The sequence below is a fragment of the Capricornis sumatraensis genome, chromosome 14 (genome assembly GCF_032405125.1).
Source record: "Capricornis sumatraensis isolate serow.1 chromosome 14, serow.2, whole genome shotgun sequence".
NCBI lineage: Eukaryota > Metazoa > Chordata > Mammalia > Artiodactyla > Bovidae > Capricornis > Capricornis sumatraensis.
In genome coordinates, this window is record NC_091082.1 from 54196037 (window position 1) to 54219369 (window position 23333).

The 23333-nt window shown below is 55.9% G+C and overlaps 1 protein-coding gene across 1 annotated transcript in view; it reads left to right on the forward strand.

Annotated features, from left to right (window-relative positions):
* Positions 1-20171: 20171 nt before the first annotated feature.
* The window catches only part of PLEKHG5 (pleckstrin homology and RhoGEF domain containing G5), a 30254-nt gene continuing 27092 nt past the window's right edge, over positions 20172-23333 (forward strand). Inside the window, exons 1-2 of the mRNA XM_068985817.1 lie at positions 20172-20177; positions 21104-21180. Of these exons, the coding sequence (XP_068841918.1) occupies positions 20174-20177; positions 21104-21180 (81 nt within the window). The 5' untranslated portion in view covers positions 20172-20173. The remainder of the gene's footprint in view (positions 20178-21103; positions 21181-23333) is intronic.

The following is a 23333-nucleotide window of genomic DNA, read 5'->3' on the forward strand; positions in this document are numbered from 1 at the left end:
CAGTGTGAGAAGTGCGTTCCAGGGAGCACATGGGTACTTCCGGATGGAAAGTCCAAAGAGAGGAAACCGCCAGCAAGAAAACACGGTGCAAACCCCAGCCACCAAGTCTATACGTTTAAACATACAGTGCCCAGGGGGCCTGAGTCGGAGGAGAGGCAGATTGGCAGGGCTGAGAGTTCAGTGGTTTTCTGTGCAGACAACTCAGCTGGTGAAATTAAAATCGGGGCTGAGTTGAGGAGAAGCCCTCCAGGGTTGGGACTGCAGCCGGGCAGAGAGGGACGGAGACTGTGGGTCTAGCACGTGGCTCAAGGGCCAGGCAAGGAGCCACCACCCGAGGTCAAACATGAATTCTGTCCCGACAAAACACGGGTCTCCACCGCACAGCTGGCTCAGCCTCCATTCGGGAACCGGTGAGTATACTTTCTTCCTCTGATTCAGAAAGGAGGGGTGAAGAGGAGCGAGAAAAGGGGATTTGGTGGGTCTTGGAGGGGCTTGGTTATGACCCCTCACTTGCAGAATTCGCCTGGGCCATTTGAGAACCTTTCCTGCAGGCTGGGCGCACATTCTGTCCTAAGGGGTGATTTAATGAACTGAAAGCCTGGAAAGCAGGGTTGGCCATCAGCTCTGACTTAGGTGTAGGGAAAGCAGGCTTTCGGTTTTAGCCATCCGACCCCTGAGAGAAGAAAGAACAGGGTCCCATGTGAAGAGCTGCTCCACTGGCGGCTGCTAAGGATGGGGGCTGGGAGGGCCTGTGGTGGGGAGGCTCTCCAGCTTCCTCTTCTGGGACGTATAGGGTAGGTGAGAAAGCAGCCCCCAGACTTGCAAACCTTCAGTTTTGTGCATTAAAGTTGGGTCCCCACTGGCAGGCTCCCAACTGTAGCTCTGTAGGGCTGCGACATTCCTCCGAAACCATCGATATTTGTAGGTTCACTTCTGATGCACGCCGTGACGCATTTTGGCAGCGGGGAATCAGGAAAGGTGTGTGTGGGCTCTAATAGGCTTCCAGCACCCCACCGTCAGAACCCTGGCCTGGGAAACACCCTGTTCCTGGCCAAAGAGAAAATGGCTTGAAGGTGTGTTAGCTGCTGACCTCTCAGCACTCACAGAAGAGCCCTCATTCTGACTTTTGTCTGCCCACCACCCCTCCCCCACCCCCATGGCTGGACCAAGACAGATTTCGGAAGCAGATAGTGAGTCACACAGAACTCTGAGCACCCACTCGGCCTCCCTGCAGGGCCATCCCCTCCCTGGGAAGGGTCTGCACTGCTGACATAGCCTTCCTCTAGCTCATACCCCCATGCGAAACTTACCTACCATTCTGGGGTCTCCGCTGGGGGTGGCCAGAGAGTTAAATGGACAGGTGCCTCTCACGCTAATATATGAGCCTCCAGTGACCCATGTCCAGTTCACTCAAGGTCCATCACGCTCACTCACTGCAGGGGAAATTGTTTCCAGGCTTGTATGAGATGTGGGCTACAGCCCCAAATCATGGCTGCCACATGGACATCGGAGAATGGCCCACCCCTGCTGCTTCAGTTTGTTTGTGTCTTTTAAATTAATTAATATTTTTTTTGGCCACACCATGAGGTTAGTGGGATCTTAGTTTCCTGATCGAACCAGGGGTTGAACCAAATCCCCGACAGTGGAAGCTTGGATTCATAACCACTGGACCTCCAGGGAAGTCCCTGAATATGTCTTTAAGCCCTTTACTGATTTGTTTTTGATATTGAAGGACAACTGGTGTGAATTCCCTGGCAGTCCAGTGACTAAGATTCTGCACTTTCACTGCTGGGGGTGTGGGTTTGATCCCTGGTTGGGGAAGTAAGATCCTACAGGCCATGTGGTGTGGCCAAAGAAGGGGAAAAAAACACAGGACCACTAGTTATGCTTTAGCTATATTTCCAAGTTTTAAACAAGCTTTGGCGGAATATTTACTGAACTTGTATTAATTGTCGGGCATTGTGCCAGGGGCTGGGCTGGTGGTGATGAGCAAGATAAATGGGCCTTTTAGAATCTAACACTGTGTGCCAAGGACAGGAAAACAGGAAACTGAAAAGCAGTTTGATGTGTATTAAACAGAATGATGTGACTGTGGGGTAATGGATTCATACATAAGAGAGGTTCCTCTTATAACACCCATCTGGGGGATATTTTTTAAGGAATCACATCACCGAAAGGATACAGTGGTATCAGTTGGGTAAAGACTATGGGTAGAAAGGTTTGATTTCAGGAAGAGAGAAAAGCAGGAGCTAGAAATGGCATTCTGTGCTGCATGATTTGGACACACATTGGAAAGACTGAGAGGTGGGTGGGTTCTTGTGGGTGCTGCGGGAAGTGGGGAGTATAAAGAAATGGTGCTTGATCCAGAGAGAGAGGGTGGTCGAGCATCTTACAGAATTCAGATTTCATCCTTGGGGCGATGAGCATTTAAGCATTTTTATAATAGAGTAGGTAGCATTTTCTGACTTGCATTTTAGAAAATCCTTTTTGATAGTTTGGAGAGTGGATTTGGAGGAGTATGAGGAGGAGAATATGACAAAGAATCAGGAAGCTTCATGGTGGCTCAGATGGTAAAGAATCTGCCTGCATTGCAGGAGACCCAGGTTCAATCCCTGGGTCGGGAAGATCCCCTGGAGAAGGGAATGGCTACCCGCTCCAGTAGTCTTGCCTGGAGAATTCCATGGACAGAGGAGCCTGGCAGCCTATATAGTCCATGAGGTCACGAAGAGCTGGACACAAGTGAGCAACTAACACTTTTGCAATAATGCAAGTGAAAGGTGGTCATTCAAACCGTGTAAGTCAGCATATAAATGTAAAAGGTACACACGTACACACATGCACATGCATGTGTATGCGTGTATATTTTGTTCTGCTTGTGTGTGTGTCAGTCTCTCAGTCGTGTCCATCTCTTTGCAACCCCAAGGGGTGTCCATGGACACCTGTCCATGGACTTCTCCAGGCGAGAATACTGGAGTGGGTTGCCATTCCCTTCTCCAGGGGATCTTCCTGACCCAGGGATTGAGCCCAGATCTCCTGCAGACTCTTTACCATCTGAGCCACCAGATGGTAAAGGGGGTATAACAGGGAAGCCCTGTTCTGCTTATACAAGTAATATATTTTCATTATAAAATTCTCAAACAGTACATAAATAATGAAGCTATAAGTTCTGATTTTCTGTTATTTCCAATTGTATTTCAGATTTTTTTTCTCTGAATATATACACAGTGCACATACCTAAATATGCACATATGTGTAAAAATGTTGACATGAAATTGAGGGAAATATGCAGTTGCTTTTTCCACTTAATACTATATTTTGGACATTAAAAACTGCAGTGTATAAAAGTCCACCTCGTTCTCTTTAATGGCTTCATGATATTGATATGTATTGATATACTTAATTTTTAAACTGACCCTCAATGAGTGGACATTTGGGGTTGTTTCCAGTTTTTCACTCCTGTAAGTGATGATGTAGTGAGCATCCTTATACCTGTGGACTTATGAAAAGAGTATCTATAGAATACATTTCTGGATGTGGAATTACTGGGTGGAAGAGGATTAGCATTTTACATTTTTGAAAAATAATTTCATTTATTGGCTGTGCTGGACATTTTGCTTTTTAATAGCTAGTCCCAGGTTGTCATCCAGAAAGCCATTTGTCCCCCAGGAGCAGAGTATTTCAGCCCTTCATGTGCTTTCTATGTCTGGTCATCATCTGTTCAGAGCCTATCCCTGGCACATGAGTGTGGGTTGCTGGATGGGGTCCCCTTACACGGCCTCAGGCACTTCTCTTCTTTGTCCACTCCCATTACTGAAACGCTGTGGCCCTTGGCTGAGGGACAAGGACAGCTGTAGGCTCTGACATCATGCCTCTGAAACTTCCACAGGTGGGGGGCATCAAGGGCACTCCGTGATCCTCCTGTTCTTTAGCCACAAAGTTGAGTTTGTGAACCTCATGGACTGCAGCACACCAGGCTTCCCTGTCCTGCACTATCTCCCGGAGCTTGTTCAAACTCACGTCCACTGAGTCAGTGATGCCATCCAACCGTCTCCTCTTCTGTCACTACCTTCTCCTCCTGCCTTCAATCTTTCCCAGCATCAAGGTCTTTTCCAATGAGTCGGCTCTTGGCATGAGGCGGCCAAAGTATTGGAGGTTCAGCTTCAGCACCAGTCCTTCCAATGAATATACAGGGTTGATTTCTTTTAGGATAGACTGGTTTGACCTCCTTGCTGTCCAAGGGACTCAAAGTCTTCAGCACCACAGTTTGAAAGCATCAGTTCTTTGACATTCAGCCTTCTTTATGGTCCAATTCTCACATCCATTCATGACTACTGGAAAAACCAAAGCTTTGACTATATGGATCTTTGTTGGCAAAGTGATATCTCTGCTTTTTAATACACTGTCTAGGTTTTTCATAGCTTTTCTTCCAAGGAGAAAGTGTCTTTTAATTTCATGGCTGCAGTCACAGTCCACAGTGATTTTGGATCCGCAGAAAATAAAATCTGTCTCTGTTTTCACTTTGGGTGACCAACATATCCTGATTTTAAAACTAGAAGCCCTGAAACCTCCCTGCCTCGTGTCCAGTGGCTAAGGTTCTGTGCTCCCAATGCAAAGAGCCCAGGTTCCATCCCTGGTCAGAGAACTAGATCCCACATGCTGGAACTAAGAGTTCATACGCTGCAACTAAGACCCAGCACAGCCAAATAAATAAATAAAAATTACTAAAAAAGAAAACCACTGAAAGCCCTGTGTCCTGGGACTCCTCTTAGTCTGGGCAAGGTTAAGTGGACCTTGGTCACCTTAACTTCAGCACATTATATGTCCTTTCCCCAGGGCCTTTGCATTTGCTGTTTTCTCAGATGTCTGTACGACTAGCTCCTTCACATCAGTCCGGTCTCTGTTCCAACTCACCTTCCTCAGAGAGGAGTATCTTCAATAGTGTGCATACGCACTCACACACACAGATGCACACGCACACTCATGGTCAGTCCCTGTCCATTAGCAGATATTTTTCTTGTGATACAAATGAACAGGACCGAGGCAGCCCCTCTCCAGGCCCAATAGGAGGCTCTTCGAGCACCAGCATTCACTGTAAGCCATTACAGCCAGCAGTTGCCCTGCCCAGAAACTGTCTGTAGGCTGGGCCTGCATCCTTGCCTTGGGGGAAAGGAGAGGTCTCTGGCCTCCATGGACCAACAGGGAGACAAAGCCCATCCCAGGCAACCTGGGTCTCTGCAGGGATGTCCAAGGGGATGGCAACAATAGTTTCCAACCATTGGGATCAGCGTTCCAACAATGGGTTAGATATTTTGAAATCCCAGCTGTCCTGGAAGTCTGGCCAGTCTTTTCTGTGGTTGGGAGCCTGGCTCAAACGCCTTTGTTCCTTGGACAGACTTGGCCCTCCAGAGGGCCCAGCCTCTCAGACTGTCTGGCCAGGTTTGAAAGCCTGCAGTGGCCAGCGGCTGGCAGCGAGAGTGGAATGTGGCCACCCTGCCATAGCCACAGACAGCCCTGGGGCAGGCCTCCATTTCCTCCTCTCCCCCCCGCCCGCTCCCAGCTGGGAAAACCCTAGCGTACCAGCTGACAGGGCCTGGGTCTAGCTGGGGTCTCTACTCCTCCCACGAGCTGGCCAGGTCTGACCTCAGGCTGGGTGTCCTGGCCACCTTCACTGGACGAAGTTTTGAGGTATTCAGAAGTGGACCCTGTGAGCAATAGTTGGTTATGAACTCATTCAGTCAATGAGCAATCCCCTGGCACCTGCTCTGTTCCAGGCTGGCCTCAGTCCTGTGTTCAGGGGAGGTGGCTCAGACAGAAAAGAATACGCCTGCAGTGCAGGAGACCCACGTTCGATCCCTGGGTTGGGCAGATCCCGTGGAGAAGGGAATGGCAATCCACTCCAGTATTCTTGCCTGGAGAAGTCCATGGACAGAGGAGCCTGGTGGGCTACAGCCCATGGGGACACAAAGAGTCAGACATGACTAAAGGACTCAAACACACACACACACACACACACACACACACAGCTGCTTCAAGGGGCTCTCAGTGCAGAAGGATCCAGGCTGCACCTTTCTGTATGGTCACCTGCAGTAGAGGCTGGATCAGAGTTGCCTGGCTGAGGTTGGGGGATGGCTCCACCAGAGAGAAGTGGGTGGGGACAGGTCCAGCAGGGTGTGAGTGGCTATGCTAGGGAGGGTGACCTTGTCCCACAGATGGTAGGGAGTGAATTTTTAATCAAAGCAGGGACATTTTCAGATTTGCTTTGTATTCATGCTATGATTTTTGGTCATTGTCCACTGACTGTGGAGGATGCTCTTCTGGACTAAGTCATTTTAATCCCCACAGCTGCCCTGTGAGTACCATCACTGGATAGATGAGGGAACTGAAGCCCAGAGAGGCTAAGTAAGTTGCCCAAGGTCACACAGCCAGCAGGAGCTGGGATCTCAGCCAGGTGCCAGGCTGCATTCTGGAGGCTGACTTGGAGGGGCAAGAATGAGACAGGGGGCCTAGACACAGTGGTGATGGCCTGAGTGGGGGCCAGGGCATTCTAGAGGCAGAGCTGAGAATGGTGTGGGCAGCTGGTCCATGGCCAGCTAGCCTGAGGGTGTGCTTGTCCCCAGGTTGCGGTGGGCAGAGGGGTGGATGAGAACAGTCAGGCCAGAGGCTGGACAGTGGCTAGACCTCCCACCCCTTCCCTCTGGGGAGTTGCCTGGGTCTGAGGGGCCTGTTGTCTGGCTGTCACCCTCCCCCACACACTCAAGAGAGCCCAGGAAGGGACCCATATCCTTGGAGGGCTGTGATCAGTGGGTCCCAGAGTCCCGAAGCAGGGTGCATCTGGGGAGGGGAAGGACCCTGGAAAGGGCCCCCTGAGCCCCCATGTTTCAGTCTAGGGTGCTGGCAGCGATGGGTAGGGAGGGCCATGAATTGACTGCACCCTGGTAGCACGTGGAGCTTGACTATTCTGACCCTGAAGGGAGCGGTGGCACAGGGTGGAGGTGGTGGTGAGGAGACTCTGCCAGCAGCCCCCGCCCATTTCCCAGCTGACCCGGGCAGGTCTCTAGGCCCTCTTGAGCCTCCCTTCCCACTCTGGATGATGGAGAGATAGTAATGCAAAGACAGCATCACTAAGCAGCTTTGGGTCCATCTCCAGGGCTCTGGGTCCAGGACTTGGTGCACAGAGGGGTTTGGCTGGTGTCAGTGTCCCTGCTGTCTGCCCAGCTGCTGGCTGGAGAACAAGGACTGAGCTAAGGTCCCTGACCGAGTGGGAGCCTCTGCTTCTGGGGGTTAGTGTCAGAGTGCCTGGGAGAAAGATGCACAGGCTACCAGCCGGGGCCACAGGGCCCTCTTCTCTGCCTGGCCCAGGGCTTCCTGCTGGCAGGACTCTCCCCCAGCAGTGCTGCCCATCCATGCACTGAGTGCTGGGACAGCCCGTCTATGGGGTATGCTGCAGGGGAGCTGCCCATGGTGCCCACCCTGGGAATGGAGTGGAAACCTACCACAAGGTCCTTCCTACCTCAGTCTTGGGCTCTGCAAACCCTGTCCTGGGAGCCATCATGCCCCAACAGCTCACAAGTCTCTGTCCCAGCCCCTGGGTCCCCGAGAGTTTGAGAAAGGGCTGTGTGGGCCCAGCAGAAGTGGGGGGAGACCCACACTGGGCCAGACTCCTCCTGGTATGGTGTGCGCAGCCTGCTCTGCTGGGGGTGGGACGCAGTAGTCTTAGGGTGCGAAGAAGTGTCTGGGGAGATGGCCTGGGGCCAGGCCTCAAGGAGGCTGAAGGGCCAGGCTGGCTGGCCCTCAGCCAAGTGCCCCGGGGCTCAGCACCTTCCAAACTGAGGGACTCACAGGTGGCTGAGGCTTCAGGCCCATGTATCCAGGCTTCGTATTGGTTTACTGTTTGTCTGTGCCACCCATGTCAACCCCCTACTGTTCATCCCTCCAGCAGGTGCATGCCTGCTGCCTGGGGAGATGGTCTCCATGCCACTCCCGGCCCCGTGAGGAGCCATCCATCCGGCTGCTTTGGCCCTGGAGCGTCCTTGGCAGGGGCCTCTGGTAGGTGGGAGCAGACCCTTCTCTTCACCGGGAGCTGGAGGTCTGCTGTGTTATGTCGGGGGTGGGGACACACCTCTCGGGCTGGGGAGCGGGGGAGCGGGGGTGCTGGGGATGGCTAGTGCCAGCCCCGTGCTGTGTTATATAACGGGCCTCTGGCTGGCCGGCCAGACATAATTCCTAACAGGCTCTGCAGTCCGACCTGGGAGCACTTAAGCATGGCACAGTCCGTGAGGCCACTTCTCACGCAAGCCGCACAGCTGGCACTGGGCACCGTCCGGCAGTGTTGGCTTTGTCAGCGGCCAACCCCACCCCATCCCCTCAACTGCTGCTCCCAGACTGCTCTGGGGGTCCAGACAGGCCTCCACACACACCGGAAGGTGGAAGAAAGATGTGGTCACTTGCTCCTGGCGGGCTCTGGGGACAGCAGAGGGTCAGGGAGGACCTTGCCTGGTGAGGGGGAAGGGCAGGGCCTCATGGCAGGATGCAGGGACCACCCCCCAGGTCTTCATCCCCAGGGGGCGAGCTCTTGTTCTCTGCTTGGCCCCACGTGAGCGGGACCTTTTAGAGACAATAGTGTGTGGGAGTGTCTTCTCACCTCACTCCTTTTCACAGATGTGGAAACTGAGGCTTCAGCAAGTGTCATGCCTGGGGCTTCCCAGCCAGTGAGGCAGAGGCAGGACCCCTGGACCTGTCCACTCCTCAGGGAGTTGCCCTCAGCTTTCCTGGTGGGACAGGGTCAGCCAGGGCTGAAGAGGGAGGGGCATCTAGAGGACCCAGGGAGCCCCTGCTCTGTGAGTTCAGGAAGGGAAGTTCCCCCCAGGACCAAGGTCTCTATTGACTGTGGCTGGCTGGGAGGTGGCGGGCATGGGAGTTGACGGCCAGCTTGGGCCACCTGCTCCTCTTCCTCTTTCAGCCCCTTACTCAGCGGGCCTCCCGGGCCCCCTGCTCAGGCCCTCACGTGGCACTTCCGCTCTCAAGGAAACAGCTGCGGTTTGCCAGGGCCTTGACCCCCCTCCCCATGTCCAAGGCCGTTGCCAGGAACTGGGTGAAGCAGCCTCAGGTTTCCAACTGCCCATCCTCTGCCTGTCACAGCCCTGGTCCCTGGCCGGTGGGAGCTCTTTACAATAGGGAAAAATCTCTGGGGTCTCCCTGCTTGGGACCAAGGCTCCCCACTCCAAGGGGCAAGCCAAGTAGAGGGTATGAGCCATTGGTCTCCTGGGTCCCCCGGGATCACCCTGTCCAGAGGTCATGAGCTTCCAGGAAGAGCTAGGCAGAGAGGAGGACCTGGGACTGTGGGATGGTGGGCTTCCAGCTCAGGGCCATCTTGCCTCCCTCTGGGTGCAGGGTGCCCCTTCTATACCCTATGACTGCATCATTGAGGGCCTGGCACTGTGGCCTCGTGGTGAGAGCACAGCTCTAGAGTTCACCCCCATTTGTCCCCTCCCAGCTCTGGATGGCCCCTGGCCTCAACCATGACCTCTGACATGGACTAATAGTACAGGCCTCATGGGGCTGACATGAGGATTAAAGGAGATAATGTGTGAACTGTGCTCAGCATGGCATCAGGCCCATGGTGACTCTCATCACTCTGCCCATCTGGGGACAGAGCAGAGTACAGGACAGACATGGGCTTCCCTGGGGGTCTAATGGTAAAGAATCTGCATGCCAATGCAGGAGACACAGGTTCAATCCCTGGTTGGGGCAGATCCCACAATTCATGGAGCAAATAATCCCTTGCATAACAACTATAGAGCTGGTGCTCTGGAGCCTGGGAGCTGCACTAACTGAGCCCGCGTGCTGCAACTATGGAATCTCGTGCAGCCTGAACTCAGAAATAAGAGAAGCAACCACTGTGAGAAGCGTTCACACTGCAACTAGAGAGTAGCCCCTGCTTGCCACAGCTACAGAAAAGCATGAACAGCAACCAAGACCCAACACAGCCAACACACACACATATATATATACACATCTATACATGTATATACACAGCCAATACACACACATGCATATATAAACAAGAAAAAAGAATCCACCTTGCAATGCAGTGAACATGGGTTTGATCCCTGGTCCAGGAAGATTCCGCATGCTTTGTGCAGGGCAACTAAGCCTGTGAACCACAGCTACGGAGCCTGCACTCTAGAGCCTGGGAGCCACCACTACTGAAGCCTGTGTGCCCTTAGAGCCTGTGCTCCGTAACAAGAGAAGCCACCACAATGAGAAGCCCAAGTATCCCAACAAGGAATAACCCCTGCTCGCCACAACTAGAGAATGAAGCAACGAAGACCCAGCGCAGCCAAAAAGAAAAGGAAAGGAAAAAAAAAAAAAAAAAAACAGACAGACATGCACACCTCAGCTCCCTCAGAGGTGGTAAAGAGCCCCCTCCCCACATTTGTAAGCAGGGTTACTAGCTGTCTAGCTTGCTGGTTCCCCCAGACCCAGTAAAAGACCCAGGTGTGTCCACTTGCCTTTGACACCTGCCTTATGGTGGTGGTGGTGGGGGCTGGTGGGCCCCCCTGGGACACTGTGGGGGCCCATTTATTAGCCTGGGTGGGTCTTCCCAGAGCCCCCGGGTGCCTCCTGCTCTCCTGCACAGGGAGGATGGAGGCCAAGCCGGGGATGGGGGCTTCCAGCCTGGACAAGAGGAGTGTGGGTGATGCTCGTGGGAACTGGGGGAGGACATCAGGCAGCAGGACTGTATGAGCCAGGACAGGGAGGTGGGAAGCAGGAGGCACATTTGAGGACAGAGAGAACCTCTCGGAGGAGTCTGTAGGTGCCCCAGGGAGTGGGAGGGGCACAGCCAGGCCTCATCTCTGCAGCCCCGGGGCCTGAGCACCAGCAGCCCCCAAGCTAGGCCTCCACAGGTGGGTGCATGTTGTAGGGGGCTCCTTGGATTCACCCCAAAGCTGAGAATCAGAAGTCATCTCCCCCAGCCCCCTGGGTGTGATGTCCTTGGAGCTCACTGCTTTGGAAACACAGCCAAGTGTAGTAGCACCTCTGGGCCTAGACTCAGGGGGGTCTAGACTGGGTAACTGCTCAGGGACCACTCTGCACTCTGCAACCCCGGCTTCTGCTGGGTGGGCCCTGAGACCAGCCGCGGCTGCCAGGAAAGAATCACCTGACTCCCCCGAGCTCGGTCTGGCACCCCCATGCTGGCCACTTGCCTGTAAACACGAGCCAAGGTGCCCCCCACCTCGTGTGGGCCCAGGCTTCGTGGGAGCCAGTGATTACAGACCAAAGGGCCCGGCTGCATTTGTCTGGCCCTGGCCCTGGGCCGGAGGAGGAGGCGGGTGGGCAGGCAGGCAGGAGGCATATGGTTTGAATTACTTGAGCTGCCTCTTGGCACCTTATCCCTCAGCTGGGGGTATGCAGGCTCCCTGGATGGCTACCCCACCACCCTCCCACCCGCCACAGCCCTGGGGTGACCACCCCACCACCCAGAAAGTAGAGCCTTTGCTGTCAACTCCCCCTGCCTAGGCCTTGGGCCTCTCTGTTGCCAGGTATCTGGTTGGGCAGGAGGGAGCCATCTCTGCCCCCACTCAGGCTAGCTTCTTTGGCACCCTGGAAAGTTGGGGAGCCACGGCAGGGTCACACAGAGCGGGCTCAGCAACGTGGCGGAGGCTGGCTGGGAGGCTGAGCATGGTGCTCTTTCCCCATCCAGCCTGGATCCCCATGGGGCCACTCCTTTGCTCTCTGACCACTGAGCTTCTCCCCCAGGTGGCTGTCTGGGCCCCCAAGTTGGCTTTTATAAAAATATTTACTTGGCTGCACCAGGTCTTAGTTGTAGCATATGAACTTTTAGTTGCCGCCTGTGGGATATAGTTCTCTGACCAGGAATGAACCTGGGCTCCTGCATTGGGAGCGGGGAGTCTTAGCCACTGGGCCACCAGGGAAGTCCCCCTCGAGTTGACTTTGAAGCCAGATAGTCCTATGTGCAAACTCAAGTTCCACTCCTTGTTAGCTGAGTCCCAGTTTCCTCATCTGTGCTCTGCCCCACCCAGCTCCTCCACCCCAGCCCTTCCATCTGCGCTGGCCCCCACCCCTTCCATCCTCCCTGCCCCCCACCCCTTGTGCCCACTGGACAGGGGGCTGAGAAGCTCCGTGGTGATGCCTAAAGTTCTTTGCACCCATTCAGCCTGCCCAGGCTCCATGCATGGCGCTACCATCAGTGTAGGTGACATGGTCTGAGGAGGCAGGCAGGGGCAGGTGGGCAGGCTGGAGAAGCTTGGCCAGCCCAGCGAGGGAAGGGCCCTTGGTGAGAGCTGGAAGGACTGATTCTGTGCCTCGGCCTGGCCCACAGCTCATGCCTTCTGACCCTTGACGGCCTCCCCCAGTCTTTGCTCAGGGAAGCTGGGAAACGCCTTGTGCTTCCTGGGGAGGGGGCCCAGTCAGGCTGCTGAAAACAACTCTGGGCTCATTCCATAGCACCCCACGGGTGCTTCCACTCCTCATTAAGAAATCTTGTGGGGTCCAGCTGGGGCTGGGGGCTGGGGTCAGAGGTCAGGGATTGGGGGCTGGAATTGTTCCTGGAGCAGCACATTTTTCTCTTCTGAAAACTTATCTTAGCAAAGAGATCACGGAACAATCGGACTCTTTTCCGGGCCTCTGCGGTCCACAGACGGCCAGCCCATCCCCTTGGTGGGGGCTCCGAGGGGGCCGGGAAGTTGAAATTTGTAAAATGTCTGTAGGAGGGGAAGAAAGGCGCTTTGTGTGGGGCTGCGGCCCTGGCCATTGGTCAGCTCTGAGGCCCCCGGCCACTCCCAGCATGCTCCCCTCCCCGGGGACGGCCGCACTCGCCGGGCCTGAGGCCAGCCCTAGGGTCTCTGCAAGCCCTCTTCAGTCCCTACACCCACTGTGTCCAGGCCTTGGGGACCCGGGGCCCTGGGGTTACCCAGGCTCTGAGGGCACAGGCCTGGGTAGGAAGGCCTGCCCAGACCTCAGGATGTTTCTCTACTGGAAGAAGCGGGGTGCCTACGAGCTGGAGGCCCTGCCTAGGGCCCTGGCCGAGCTGGAGCTGGGGGCTGTGGAGCGCTTCTCCTGGAGCTCCACCTTGGACATCATCGAGGACCTTAGGGGTAGGTGCAGGCCCACTTTTCCAGGAGGGCACTTGTGAGGCTTGGACACCTGGTCTACCTGGCTGCCTCCCTCTGGCCAGAGCCTATGGCGCACTCACCATATATGTGCTGCTGCCAGTCACTTACTGAGCAACAGTATGGGGACCAGGCCCCTCCTGAAAGCCACTGCTGGTGGAGGAGAGGTGCTTGAGCTGGAGGATCGAGGGGGCCTTCAGGCCAGGGCGGGCAGCATGGGCCCCACAGCTAGGCTGGAAGCAGGGCAGCTGGGGCTAGGGGCAGCAGTGGCCGGTGCTGTGCTTCAGGCCTAGACTCTGCCTCCACAATCCAGGCCGGGTGGTGGGATGAGTCTTTCTGGAACATTCATGTTCAAGACCCCAGGACATGTGCCATTTCTCCTATTTTCCTCATTGTGGGTGAGGAAACAGAAGCACAGAGAGATTAAGCCCCTCAAGAGGCAGCAAGTGGGACCTTCCTGGCAGTCCAGTGATGAAGACTCCGCACTTCCACTGCAGGGGGCCTGGGTTATATCCCTGGTCAGGGAACTAAGATTTCACATGAAAAAAAGATAAAGACAGCATAGGCGGTGGGGGATGCCGAGCCCGACGGACTGTTTGGTGCCAAATTGATGGGGATAATGATACCTGTGGCATTGTGGGGTTGCTGAGGGGACTACCTGGGGTGACACATGGAGCCCTTCAAATGCTGCCTGCCACAAAGCAAGGGCATGGTCCTGCCCGGCTGTTATCATGATCATTTAATTGCAGCCTGGCAGAGCGTTCAGCCTCAGGCCAGCACCTCCGATTCCGTAGGGACAATTCAGTGCCCAGGACAAAGGGAGTCCAGGTCTGGCCTGCAGAAGCCAGCAGGGCATGGCATCTCAGGCCTCGGCCCTTTTCTCTGTTGGCTTCGTCTCAGGCCCCAGGCTCTGCCCCCTTCTCCAGGTTGCAGAGCCAGAGGAGCGGGAACCTTTCCCAGCCTGGCATGGTCCATCCCTGCAGCCAGAAGGCTCAGAATGTGGTGGGTGGGCCTGGGATCCGCCATGGACAGAGATCATGTAGGGTGTGGGTTCAGCAGGCAGGGTGGTGCTGCTCCCAGAGGGGAGACTGGATGCCTGGTGGGCGTAAATGACAGGTGTCCTGTCTGTGAGAAGCCCTGTTCGGCCAGCTGTCCTATTGGCCAAAGTGGATAGGAGGATGTGGCTGCTGGGAGAGGTGGGGTGGGCAGACTGCCTACCTGGGGCCCAGGATCATAGGCACCTGTGCAGGAGGCTGGGAGGGAAGCAGGGGGAGGCGGGAGAACTGCAGGGGAAGGCTCGGGCCAGCTGGGCAGAAAGTTTACTGTCTCTTCCAGCCCAGCCGGGCACCGTTTTAGAACCAGAGTGTGGGTTGGGGGCAGTAGCATGGGGTGCAGTCCAAGTCCTGTCCCCTTGTCCTGCTTCAACTGGCAGGTTCCTATCCACAGAGGCAGGGAAGGTGGCCAAGGTCTGGCTAGAGAACAGATAGTCCCAGACACCAGCCGAGGAGGCCCAGCAGGGGCCAGATCCCCCGCTTCTTATTGGGTCTCTGGGTCTAGTTACTGCGGAGTGCCAACCAAGCTTTGCTGCCGTTGGGCCATCCCCAGGGCTCTGGAGCAACTTCTGTGAACCACCTCCCCTTCCCCCAGCCCCTCCAGCCAGGGCCGTCTCCAGGGTCCCACGGCTAGCATTTAGAAGGGACGTGCCCCATGCCAAGGCTTCCCTTGGCTCCTGGCATCTCCATGCCCCCTCTTTGAGGCAGGGACGATTCCTGCAGTCCCCTTTGCTCTGAAAGGGTAGTCAGTGCTCAGCAGCGTGCTGAGTGGTGGTGTCCAGATCCACAATGCCACGACTCCCGTCCTCTGCCTTGGAGCCGCAGGACCAGGCCCTGTTCACTGTCACAAACCCCTGCCTCGTGGCCCCAGCACATGGTGGGTGGGTCACAGCGTGTGAGCAGGCCTCATGGGTGAGCTGAGGCAGGCGAGTGGGAGAGCCGGGCACCCAGCTGTCTGTGTGGGCTCTGTCCTCTGCATCCAGCCAGTGCCTGGCCTGGGCCCATCAGCGGTGGGCGGTGGGCCTCAGCTCCGGCTCAGCCCCACGATGAGGGGGCGGTGGGAAGCTTATGCACGGAGCGTGACTGTCCTGAACTGGAATCTCACACCAGTTTCTGCAGTCCTGCTCCTGTTCCTCCCTTGGCCACTCTCAGTTCCTCCGAGGACCTTGGGGAGGAAGTCTGTGGTGGTGGACAAATGTGCAGGTGCCCACAGCAGCCTCGGCCACAGGAAGTGGCTGGCCAGCCCCAGGCTTGTGTGCAGGAACTGTGTGGACAGTTTCTGTGGCCTCAGAAAGGAATTCTGATGTATCCTCCCATGTCTTCTTACTGAGTCCAGGCATGCGAGTAGGCAGGGCAGAGGATGGGGGTCTCTATTTTCAGGAGGCTACGCCATTGTTTGTTCTGGGCTATAGTCAGGAACAGCATCAGAGGCCATGGTCCAGGTTCCTTCCTCCAGCTGTTCCCCCACTTGACTGCCCTACCACACGAAGCTACATGGGGCTTTCTTTCTCAGGCTGCTATGATGCTCTGACCAGTATCTTCGGTTGGGAGAGGCGGGGGGTTCCTGAGATCAGTAGGCATTTGCTCAGGACACACCCCTTTGGCTCTTGGGCAGCTTTGGGTCAAATCTTGCCCTTCTGCAAGCTGCCCTGATGATGGGGTTCAGTTCTGGCCGAGCCCGCAGCAGCTGCCCAACCAGAGACAGGCTCCCAGGAGGGCTGGGTTTGCGTGGGAGGGGGCATTCAAGGCCACAGCTGCTTCCTGGGAGGGGCAGCCTTTGCCTGGCCAGGCTCGGGATTGGGAGCTGCTGGGTAGGAAAGCTCTGTCTCCTTGAGACAGAAGAGTTCATGGTGTCAGGGGAGACTTACAGGTAAGGGGCTCCCCTGAGGAATGACAAGTGTGATTTCTTGTACACTTGTCTCAGCCTAGAGCCAATTGGGAAAGGGAGAACTTATGTGACAATGAAGAGATCAGTTCACACATGCTAAGCACATATCTGTGCCAGGAACCATGGGGCACCATAGGGATTGTGTGGCGTAACAGTTAAGAGTACAAACTTGGAGTTTTATGGTTCTAGGCTCAAGTCCCAGGCTCATCTCTCACAAGCTGCCTGACCTTGGGCAAGTTGCCCAATCCTCTGAGCTTCAGTTTCCTCACCTGTAAAATGGGCATGACCATCAAACCTCTCTCTTTCAATTGTTTAGAAAAGTGCTAGCCCCTAGAACTTTCATTATTTACTTTTTTTTGGCCACATGTGCACTTCGTTTCAGTGTGCTGGCTTCTCTAGTTGCAGAGCACTGGGTCCGTAGTTATGGTGCATGGGCTTAGCTGCCCCGTGGCATGTGAGATCTTCCTGGACCAAGGACTGAACACATTTCCTGAACTGACAAGCAGATTCTTAACCACTGAACCACCAGGGAAGTTGCTTTCATTTAGATTTTTTTTACTACTCATATTTAAAAAATACAAAACAGGGAATTCCCTGGCGGTCCAGCGGTTAGGATTCTATGCTTTCACTGCTGAGGGCTAGGGTTCCCACAAGCAGTGCAGCACAGCTAAAAATAAATAAAATAAAACATATAAATAAAAAGGCAAAACAAAAACAAGCAAGTGAAATGAATTATAATAAATTTATTTAATCTAATAAATTCCAAAAACATTACCATTTCAAAATGTAATCAGTATAATCAGTATAAAAAAATCATCAATGAGATTTTTACTTTCTTTTTTTTTTTTGCACTAAGGTTTCACATGCACAGCACATCTGTGTGGACAAGCCCCTTTGCACATGCTTAGTAGCTGCAATGGCCAGTGGCTGATTTTTAGGGTTAGACCATGCTGCAGAGGGTTTGACTCTGAAATAAGACCATGTGGGATAAGCACACAGTGCCCTGTGGGTGCCCGGAAGTTAGAACTATTGCTATCGTCAGGTGTTTCTGGAGTGGTCCAGTGGGGAAGACAGGTCCAAAGTCAATTCAAAGGCCCATCCTAGGACAATGGGATTGAAGAGGGAGTAATTCATTTGGAATTTGGATGTTCTGAGATCCAGGGGCCTTCCGATGTTCTCTGTATTCGACTTGGGCCTTCGACAGTGGGCAGGGTGTCAGTAGACAGCAGGCTGAGATGAGAAAGATATGGCAGGGGCAGAGGAACAGAACCAGGAAGGGCTGGGCCAGGGTCAGAAGCTCATTTCCGTCCCAGGAACCCCAGTGAGTAACAGAGGGAGGGGGTTGAGGTGAGGCGATAGGGAGTGATGGGGACTATGGAGGGTGGAAGGGTGTGTGCCCATCTCGGGCAGACACAATCGGGGCACTGGAGCCATCAGGAATATGGGTCCGGAGCTGCCAGGCTCCTCTGGTTTGTTCATGGAAGCCAGAAATCTGGATTTTTATGTGAAATTTGACTTTTTAAAGTTGGCAACCAAGTCAAATTCTTTTGAAGCACTGTGCTCGGCCAAACAAAACATGTCTGCCGGCCGGCTTCTGCCCAGGCGCCCTGTCGGCCAGTTGTGGTGGAGACCGTGTTGGAGGAGAAGGGAAAACGGCATCGTGTGACTAACATAGAGGGTGGGGGATGCTGGCGTGTGGGTTGGTCTGCCTGGCGGAGGGGCCCTGACTTTCCCGAGGAGGCTGGAGAGCCACAGAGCCCATGGAGGCCAGAAGGCAGCTGGGCTGTTTCAGACTGAGAAAGAAAGACTCTGGCACCTTGGGATGGGCGACAAGTTCTAAGTTCCAGGTCTGCCTGGAGATGGCTAAGGGCCCGCAGCCGGAGACCCACACAGGCTGACTCAAGTCAGAGTGGTATTCCCAGGTGGGGACCCTGAGGGGAGCGAGAGCAGGAGGTGGAGGCAGCCCCCAGGAGCTGCCCCACGGTCATAGCCTCTCAGCTCCAGGGCTGTTTCCACTGACTAGCTGCTCCTATGGGTCCCCTTGGTCTTACTCCCCATTAACAGGGACTCAGATACACAAGCAGATCTCATCTGGCTGAGTTCCCCAGACTGAGGAGGGTGCATGGGAAACTCCCCCAGATTTGGCTGAGGCCTCCAGGTTCCTGGAAGCCCAAGTGACAAAGGGGATGTTGCTGGGTGGTGGAGAATGGCCATGCTTTCCACCCCACCCTCAAGCCAGCTACATCCTGGCAGGCAGGGCTTGGGCAGGGCCATCAGGGTCCTTCTAGGGCTGTCTCCCACCTCAGCTACCTTTGCCCCCAAGCTAGAGTCAGGACAGGCGTCCTTGGCCCTTCACACAGCTGAGGAAGCAGAGATTCCAAGAGGGATATCAGAACTGTGTGATTCTGTGAACTGAGTGAGGCGGGGCTGGCCTGAGAGTGCTGAGAGTTAGCGGGGTCCCTTCTCAGAACCCCAGGCTCACACTCACCAAGAGCAGACTAGGGGACACTGTACCATCGCTTCCCTCTCACCCTGGAAGCTTCAGGACACTGATGGATGGAGCCCTTTGTGCAGCTGTTCTTGCACACAGCCTCCTCCTCTCGACAACCCCTTATGCTGCTTTCCAAAGGGCCTTGCTGCCCACTGGGCCCCACATGAGCTCCTCAAGGTTTGTCAGGGTCACCAATGGGTCCCCAGGGCCCAGCTCAGGGCTAGACACAAGGTAGGCCCTCCAAGGACTTACTGTGTGTTTGCTGAGTGAATCCAGAGAACCCAGAAGACCTGGGATCCGTCACTGTTCCCTCCGCCAAGAGTGTGCGAGGGAAGGGACTGGGTCTTGGTCACCCGTGAGTCCCCAAGGGTCAGTCTATGAAAGGGGGCAGACACCCTACTCCCGTTGGGGGAGGGACCAGGGTAGCCTTTGGCAGAGGGACCTGGGCCCCAGGGGAAATTTCCATACCTGGGGTTCATCTACTCAGGGCCCCCCAGGCCCCACCTCCAGGTGCAGTGGGGTCTGGGCCGGCTTAGGAGCACGGTGAGTCCCTTGGGAAAGTCTTTGCAACCTCCCCAGGGCTCCATTTCTGTAGTTAAAAGTGTTTTGTAATGATTAAGATGCTATCCAAGTATCTCGTGATGCTATTTACATAAACTACAAGATCAGGCAAAACTAATCGAAAGAGAGTTCAGGACCATCCGCTCAGAGGGGAGAAGCTGACAGCCCCCACGAGGGAGACTTCCACATCGGGGCTGGTGATGCTCTACTTCTTAACCTGGGTGCTAGTTATTTTGCACGAATACGTTTTTGTGAAAATTTTATTGAGCTATGTACTCATGAGAGCTGCACTTTTCTATACCTATTTATTTTACACTTTCATAACGTTTTTAAAATGCTAAACACCAAGATCATAGTAATAAAACAACGTTAGTTTCCAGGTCCCCTCCACTTACGGAACCCTTACCCCATCCCTGAGAGCATCTCTAAATGAGAAGAGAGGCCTCTGCTGGGGGTGGGTGGCAAAGGAAACCGGGAGCTGTCCTGACCTGCGTGCCTGTCTACAAGAAGGCATCATTTCCACTGAGATGGTACCTTTCGGACGAGGAGAAATACCAGAGCTGTCTAAAATGCCTTCATTTCCACTTTGCAGGAGATTGAGAAAATGTCTCCCGACCACATCAAAAACAGAGGTGTTTTCTTTTGAGGTGGCTGGGAGGCTTGAGCAAGTGTGGGGAGCGGAGGGATGGCGTTTAGTCACACCCACGACTTTTCAGAGAGAGGGGGAGGGTGAGCCGCGTCCTCCCGGCTGATGCCCCGCGCCGCCGGGTGCAGGCTCTGCCCAGCGGGGCGCCGGGAGGAGGGGCGCGGGGGGCGGGGCGCAGGGTCCCGCCCCGTAGGCGGGGCTGTCACTCCGCTCCTCCCACCGCCCACCTGCCCCGCCCCGCCTCTCACAGCCGAGGGTCCCTCGGCCGCAGCGCTCCGGCCTCTCCCCAGGCACCCGGCCGGCGCCCGCCCCCGCCCCCCCGCCTCCATCCCGCTCGCCCCCCGCGCCGACCCGCAGCGCCCCCAGCCCCTCCCGTGTTCTCGGCCTCCCCACGCCTCCTCTATGGGTGAGTGCGGGGCCCCCTGCCCGGCCTGGCCCCGCCATGCAGGCCGGCTGGCCTGGCCGCCTCCGCGCCGGCTCGCGGAGGGGCGTTGGCGAGGGGCATCGCGGGCCGGTCGGGGAGTTGGTGGGGGTAGGGGGGAGATCAAGGACAGGGCAGGACCGGCTTCTTCCCCTCAGCAGGCGGGGGCTCAGCCTGCCCCCTCCTCTGGGGAAGGCCTGCTTGAGATGGGAGGTAGACGCCGGTCTCAGAATCAGGGCTGTGGGGGTCCAAACTCTGTCCCCATGTCAGGGCGCGCTTCGTCACCCCTTCCCCTGGCCCTGCAAGCTGGCCGGGGTGGGCAGCCTCTTTGCCCCCTTTCCCTGTCCCCTCTGCTGCTGCACCCCAGGAAGAGGGGCAGCTTGGAGGGGGCCAGGTTCTGGGTCAAAGATGGACAGCTGGTGAAGGGACCACCCCAGGTTCTTTCGGGGGAGACCATCCATAGAGGCTGCAATGTGGAGGGAAGGAGTAGGAAGGGATCTGGGACCCCTGGAGTCCCCCTTCCCCTCACTGTCTTGCAGGAATCCCCCAGGAACCCTGGGGCCCCAAGGTCACTGAGCCACCCCCCTTTCCCCTCCCCACCCCCCCACCAGTGGGACAGAGAGAGGGAGCAGTTCATTTCCAAAGATGTTTTCTCCCCCTGGAATCTGGATAATTTCCCTAGGGAGCTGCAACAAGAAAAGGGCTCTGCACACAGATTCCTGTGCAGATAAGTTGGCATTTAAAAGAGAAAGGGACACTGCCCTCCTTTGAAGGGTGCATTGAGGAGACCGCCCCATCCCGTCCTCCGGTCGGGAGGCTCCTGGGCCCTGGGGAGCCAGGGTGCCTCTGCCTGGGGCGCACCCTCCCTGGGCCCCGCCCAACTAGTAACGCTCCTCTCCTCTCCTTTGCAGAGGACCGGAGCCTGGAAGAAGAGAAGGGACTGCGTTGCCAGAACCCTGACTGCATGGACAAGGGCCGGGCTGCTAAGGTAGGGAGGCTGGTGGGCCTGGGGGCCGCTGGGGCAGAGGGGGCAGGATGCTAACCACCCCCTCTATCCAGGCCCGGAAATCCATGGGGCCCTGGCAAGGGTGCAGCTGGCCTGGCCACAGTGTGGCCTGAGTTCAGGGGTGGGCAGGGCTGCAGGATGGCTGGTTTAGGAGGCAGAGGGGCTGACCTTGGTTCAGAAAGAGCAGAGTTTGGGGGAATTCTATGAAGGCAGCAAGAGGAGGGGTGCCTCAAAGCCCTTTCTTGCCCTGCGGTCCTTAGAGCCCTGAAGTGACAGGCACTGCTGCTCAATGTCACTGATGAGGAAGCTGAGAATCAGCAAGCAGAGACACCCCCCGACCCTGCAACCAAGGTTCCGTTCCAGTGCCCCATGGGCACTCTTCCTGGGCCACCAGGCCACTCTTCAGGCCTGGGCATGGGTCAGGGACACTATGGGACTTTGTGACAGTGACTGCAGGCCTGGGGATGAGGAAGGGAAGAGGGGGCCCACTGGTCCTGGAGTGTCAGGACTTGGGAGCTAGGAGTGGACAAAACAAGAGGGATACAGATAAAAATGATGGGGGCCTTCTGCCTGGTCTCTGCTGGGCCCTGTGCCTCATGTGCTGTTTGTGGCAGCTCTGCTGGGAAGGTGTGGGTCGTTGCCCTGTTTTCCAGATGAAGATACCAAGGTTCAGAGATGTCCTGTGACCTGGCCGAGGCCCCACAGCTCAGGAGAGACTGAGCCAGGGTTGGAACCTGGGTTGGGCCCCTCCCCGCACGCATTTGAGGGACAGTAGTGGTAACTGCCGCAACTCACCTTGTCACCCCGAGCCCTGAGGACTCTTTATCTCCTCCCTCTGGCCTTCTGACAACTGTCCCATCATTATTCTCATTTACAGTGGAGAGGTAGCAGGTCACCTGAGAACGCATCTTTAGGATGCGGGAGAGCTAGGATTCGAACCCAAAACCCTGATCTGTGTGGTGCCAGAGCCCTGTTCCTAGCCACTGTGCAGCTCAGCTCTGCAGCTGCAGAAGATTAAAGATGCCGCCCCGTTACACCCTTCCACCCGGACACAGCCGCTTACATTCTGTACAGGAAGACCATGGCTGGAAGGAACGTGGAGGGCTGTTCTGGGGGTGGGGAGAGGAGGGGGAGGCTTCCAGTTGCCGTGGTCACCGGCAAGGGGGCGGCTGTGATGTCAGATGCAATCTGCTGGCACGGATGGTGCCTGGCATCAGGGCTCTGGTGTTGGCTGGCTGCCTCTCCCCCATATGGGGGCTCCTGGCAACAAATTGGCCCCAGCTACCCTCAGTTACATCCTGCCAGGGGACTGTGAAGCCTTGGGGCCTCTGCCTGACCCAGAGGGATGGCAAATGGGGCAGGCCACACTGACCCAGCCTCTTCTGTGGGCAGCCACCCCTCAGGCAGGCCCATAAGCTGCCATAGGAAGGGGCAGGGGTGAGGCCTATGACATGAGAGTTGGTGTCAGAGTGCCTGAGGGCCTTCTGCAGCCTCCAGGTCTCAACTCCAGCCCAGCCGTGGGCTGCCTGCAATTCAACATGGCTGATGTTGGCATCAGCAGCAGACAGTCACCCAGCCTGCAGGAGGAGAGCCCTAGTTCTGTTGCTGGTGGCACCCGCTTTGGGACAGGTGATACAGACTTGGGCCACAAGGATGCCTGAACGATCAGAGGCAGAAGGTCTAGTCAGGGAAGACATCTTGGAGGAGGTGACCTCTGATGGGAGTGAAAAGGTGGACATGCATGCATGCTAAGTTGCTTTGGTCGTGTCCGACTCTTTGTGACCCCATGGACTGTAGCCCGCCAGGCTCCTGGTCCCCAGGAGTCCATGGGGATTCTCCTGGCAAGAATACTGGAGTGGGTTGACATTTCCTCCCTCAGAGAATCTTCCTGACCCAGGGATCAAACCTGTGTCTGTTAGGTCTTCGGCACTGACAGGTGAGTTCTTTATCACTAAGCCTGAAAATGTGGACAGGCAGAGCAGAAGCCAGGGGCAGTCCAGGAAGAGGGGACTGCCACAGGCAGAACTGCAGAGGCAGGAAACAAGGGGCAAGAGGCAGGTCTTGCCAAGGGTAGGAGCAGGCTGGAGCAGAGGGTCAGAGGAGGCGAATGACACCCAGGTTGGTGAGAGAGACGA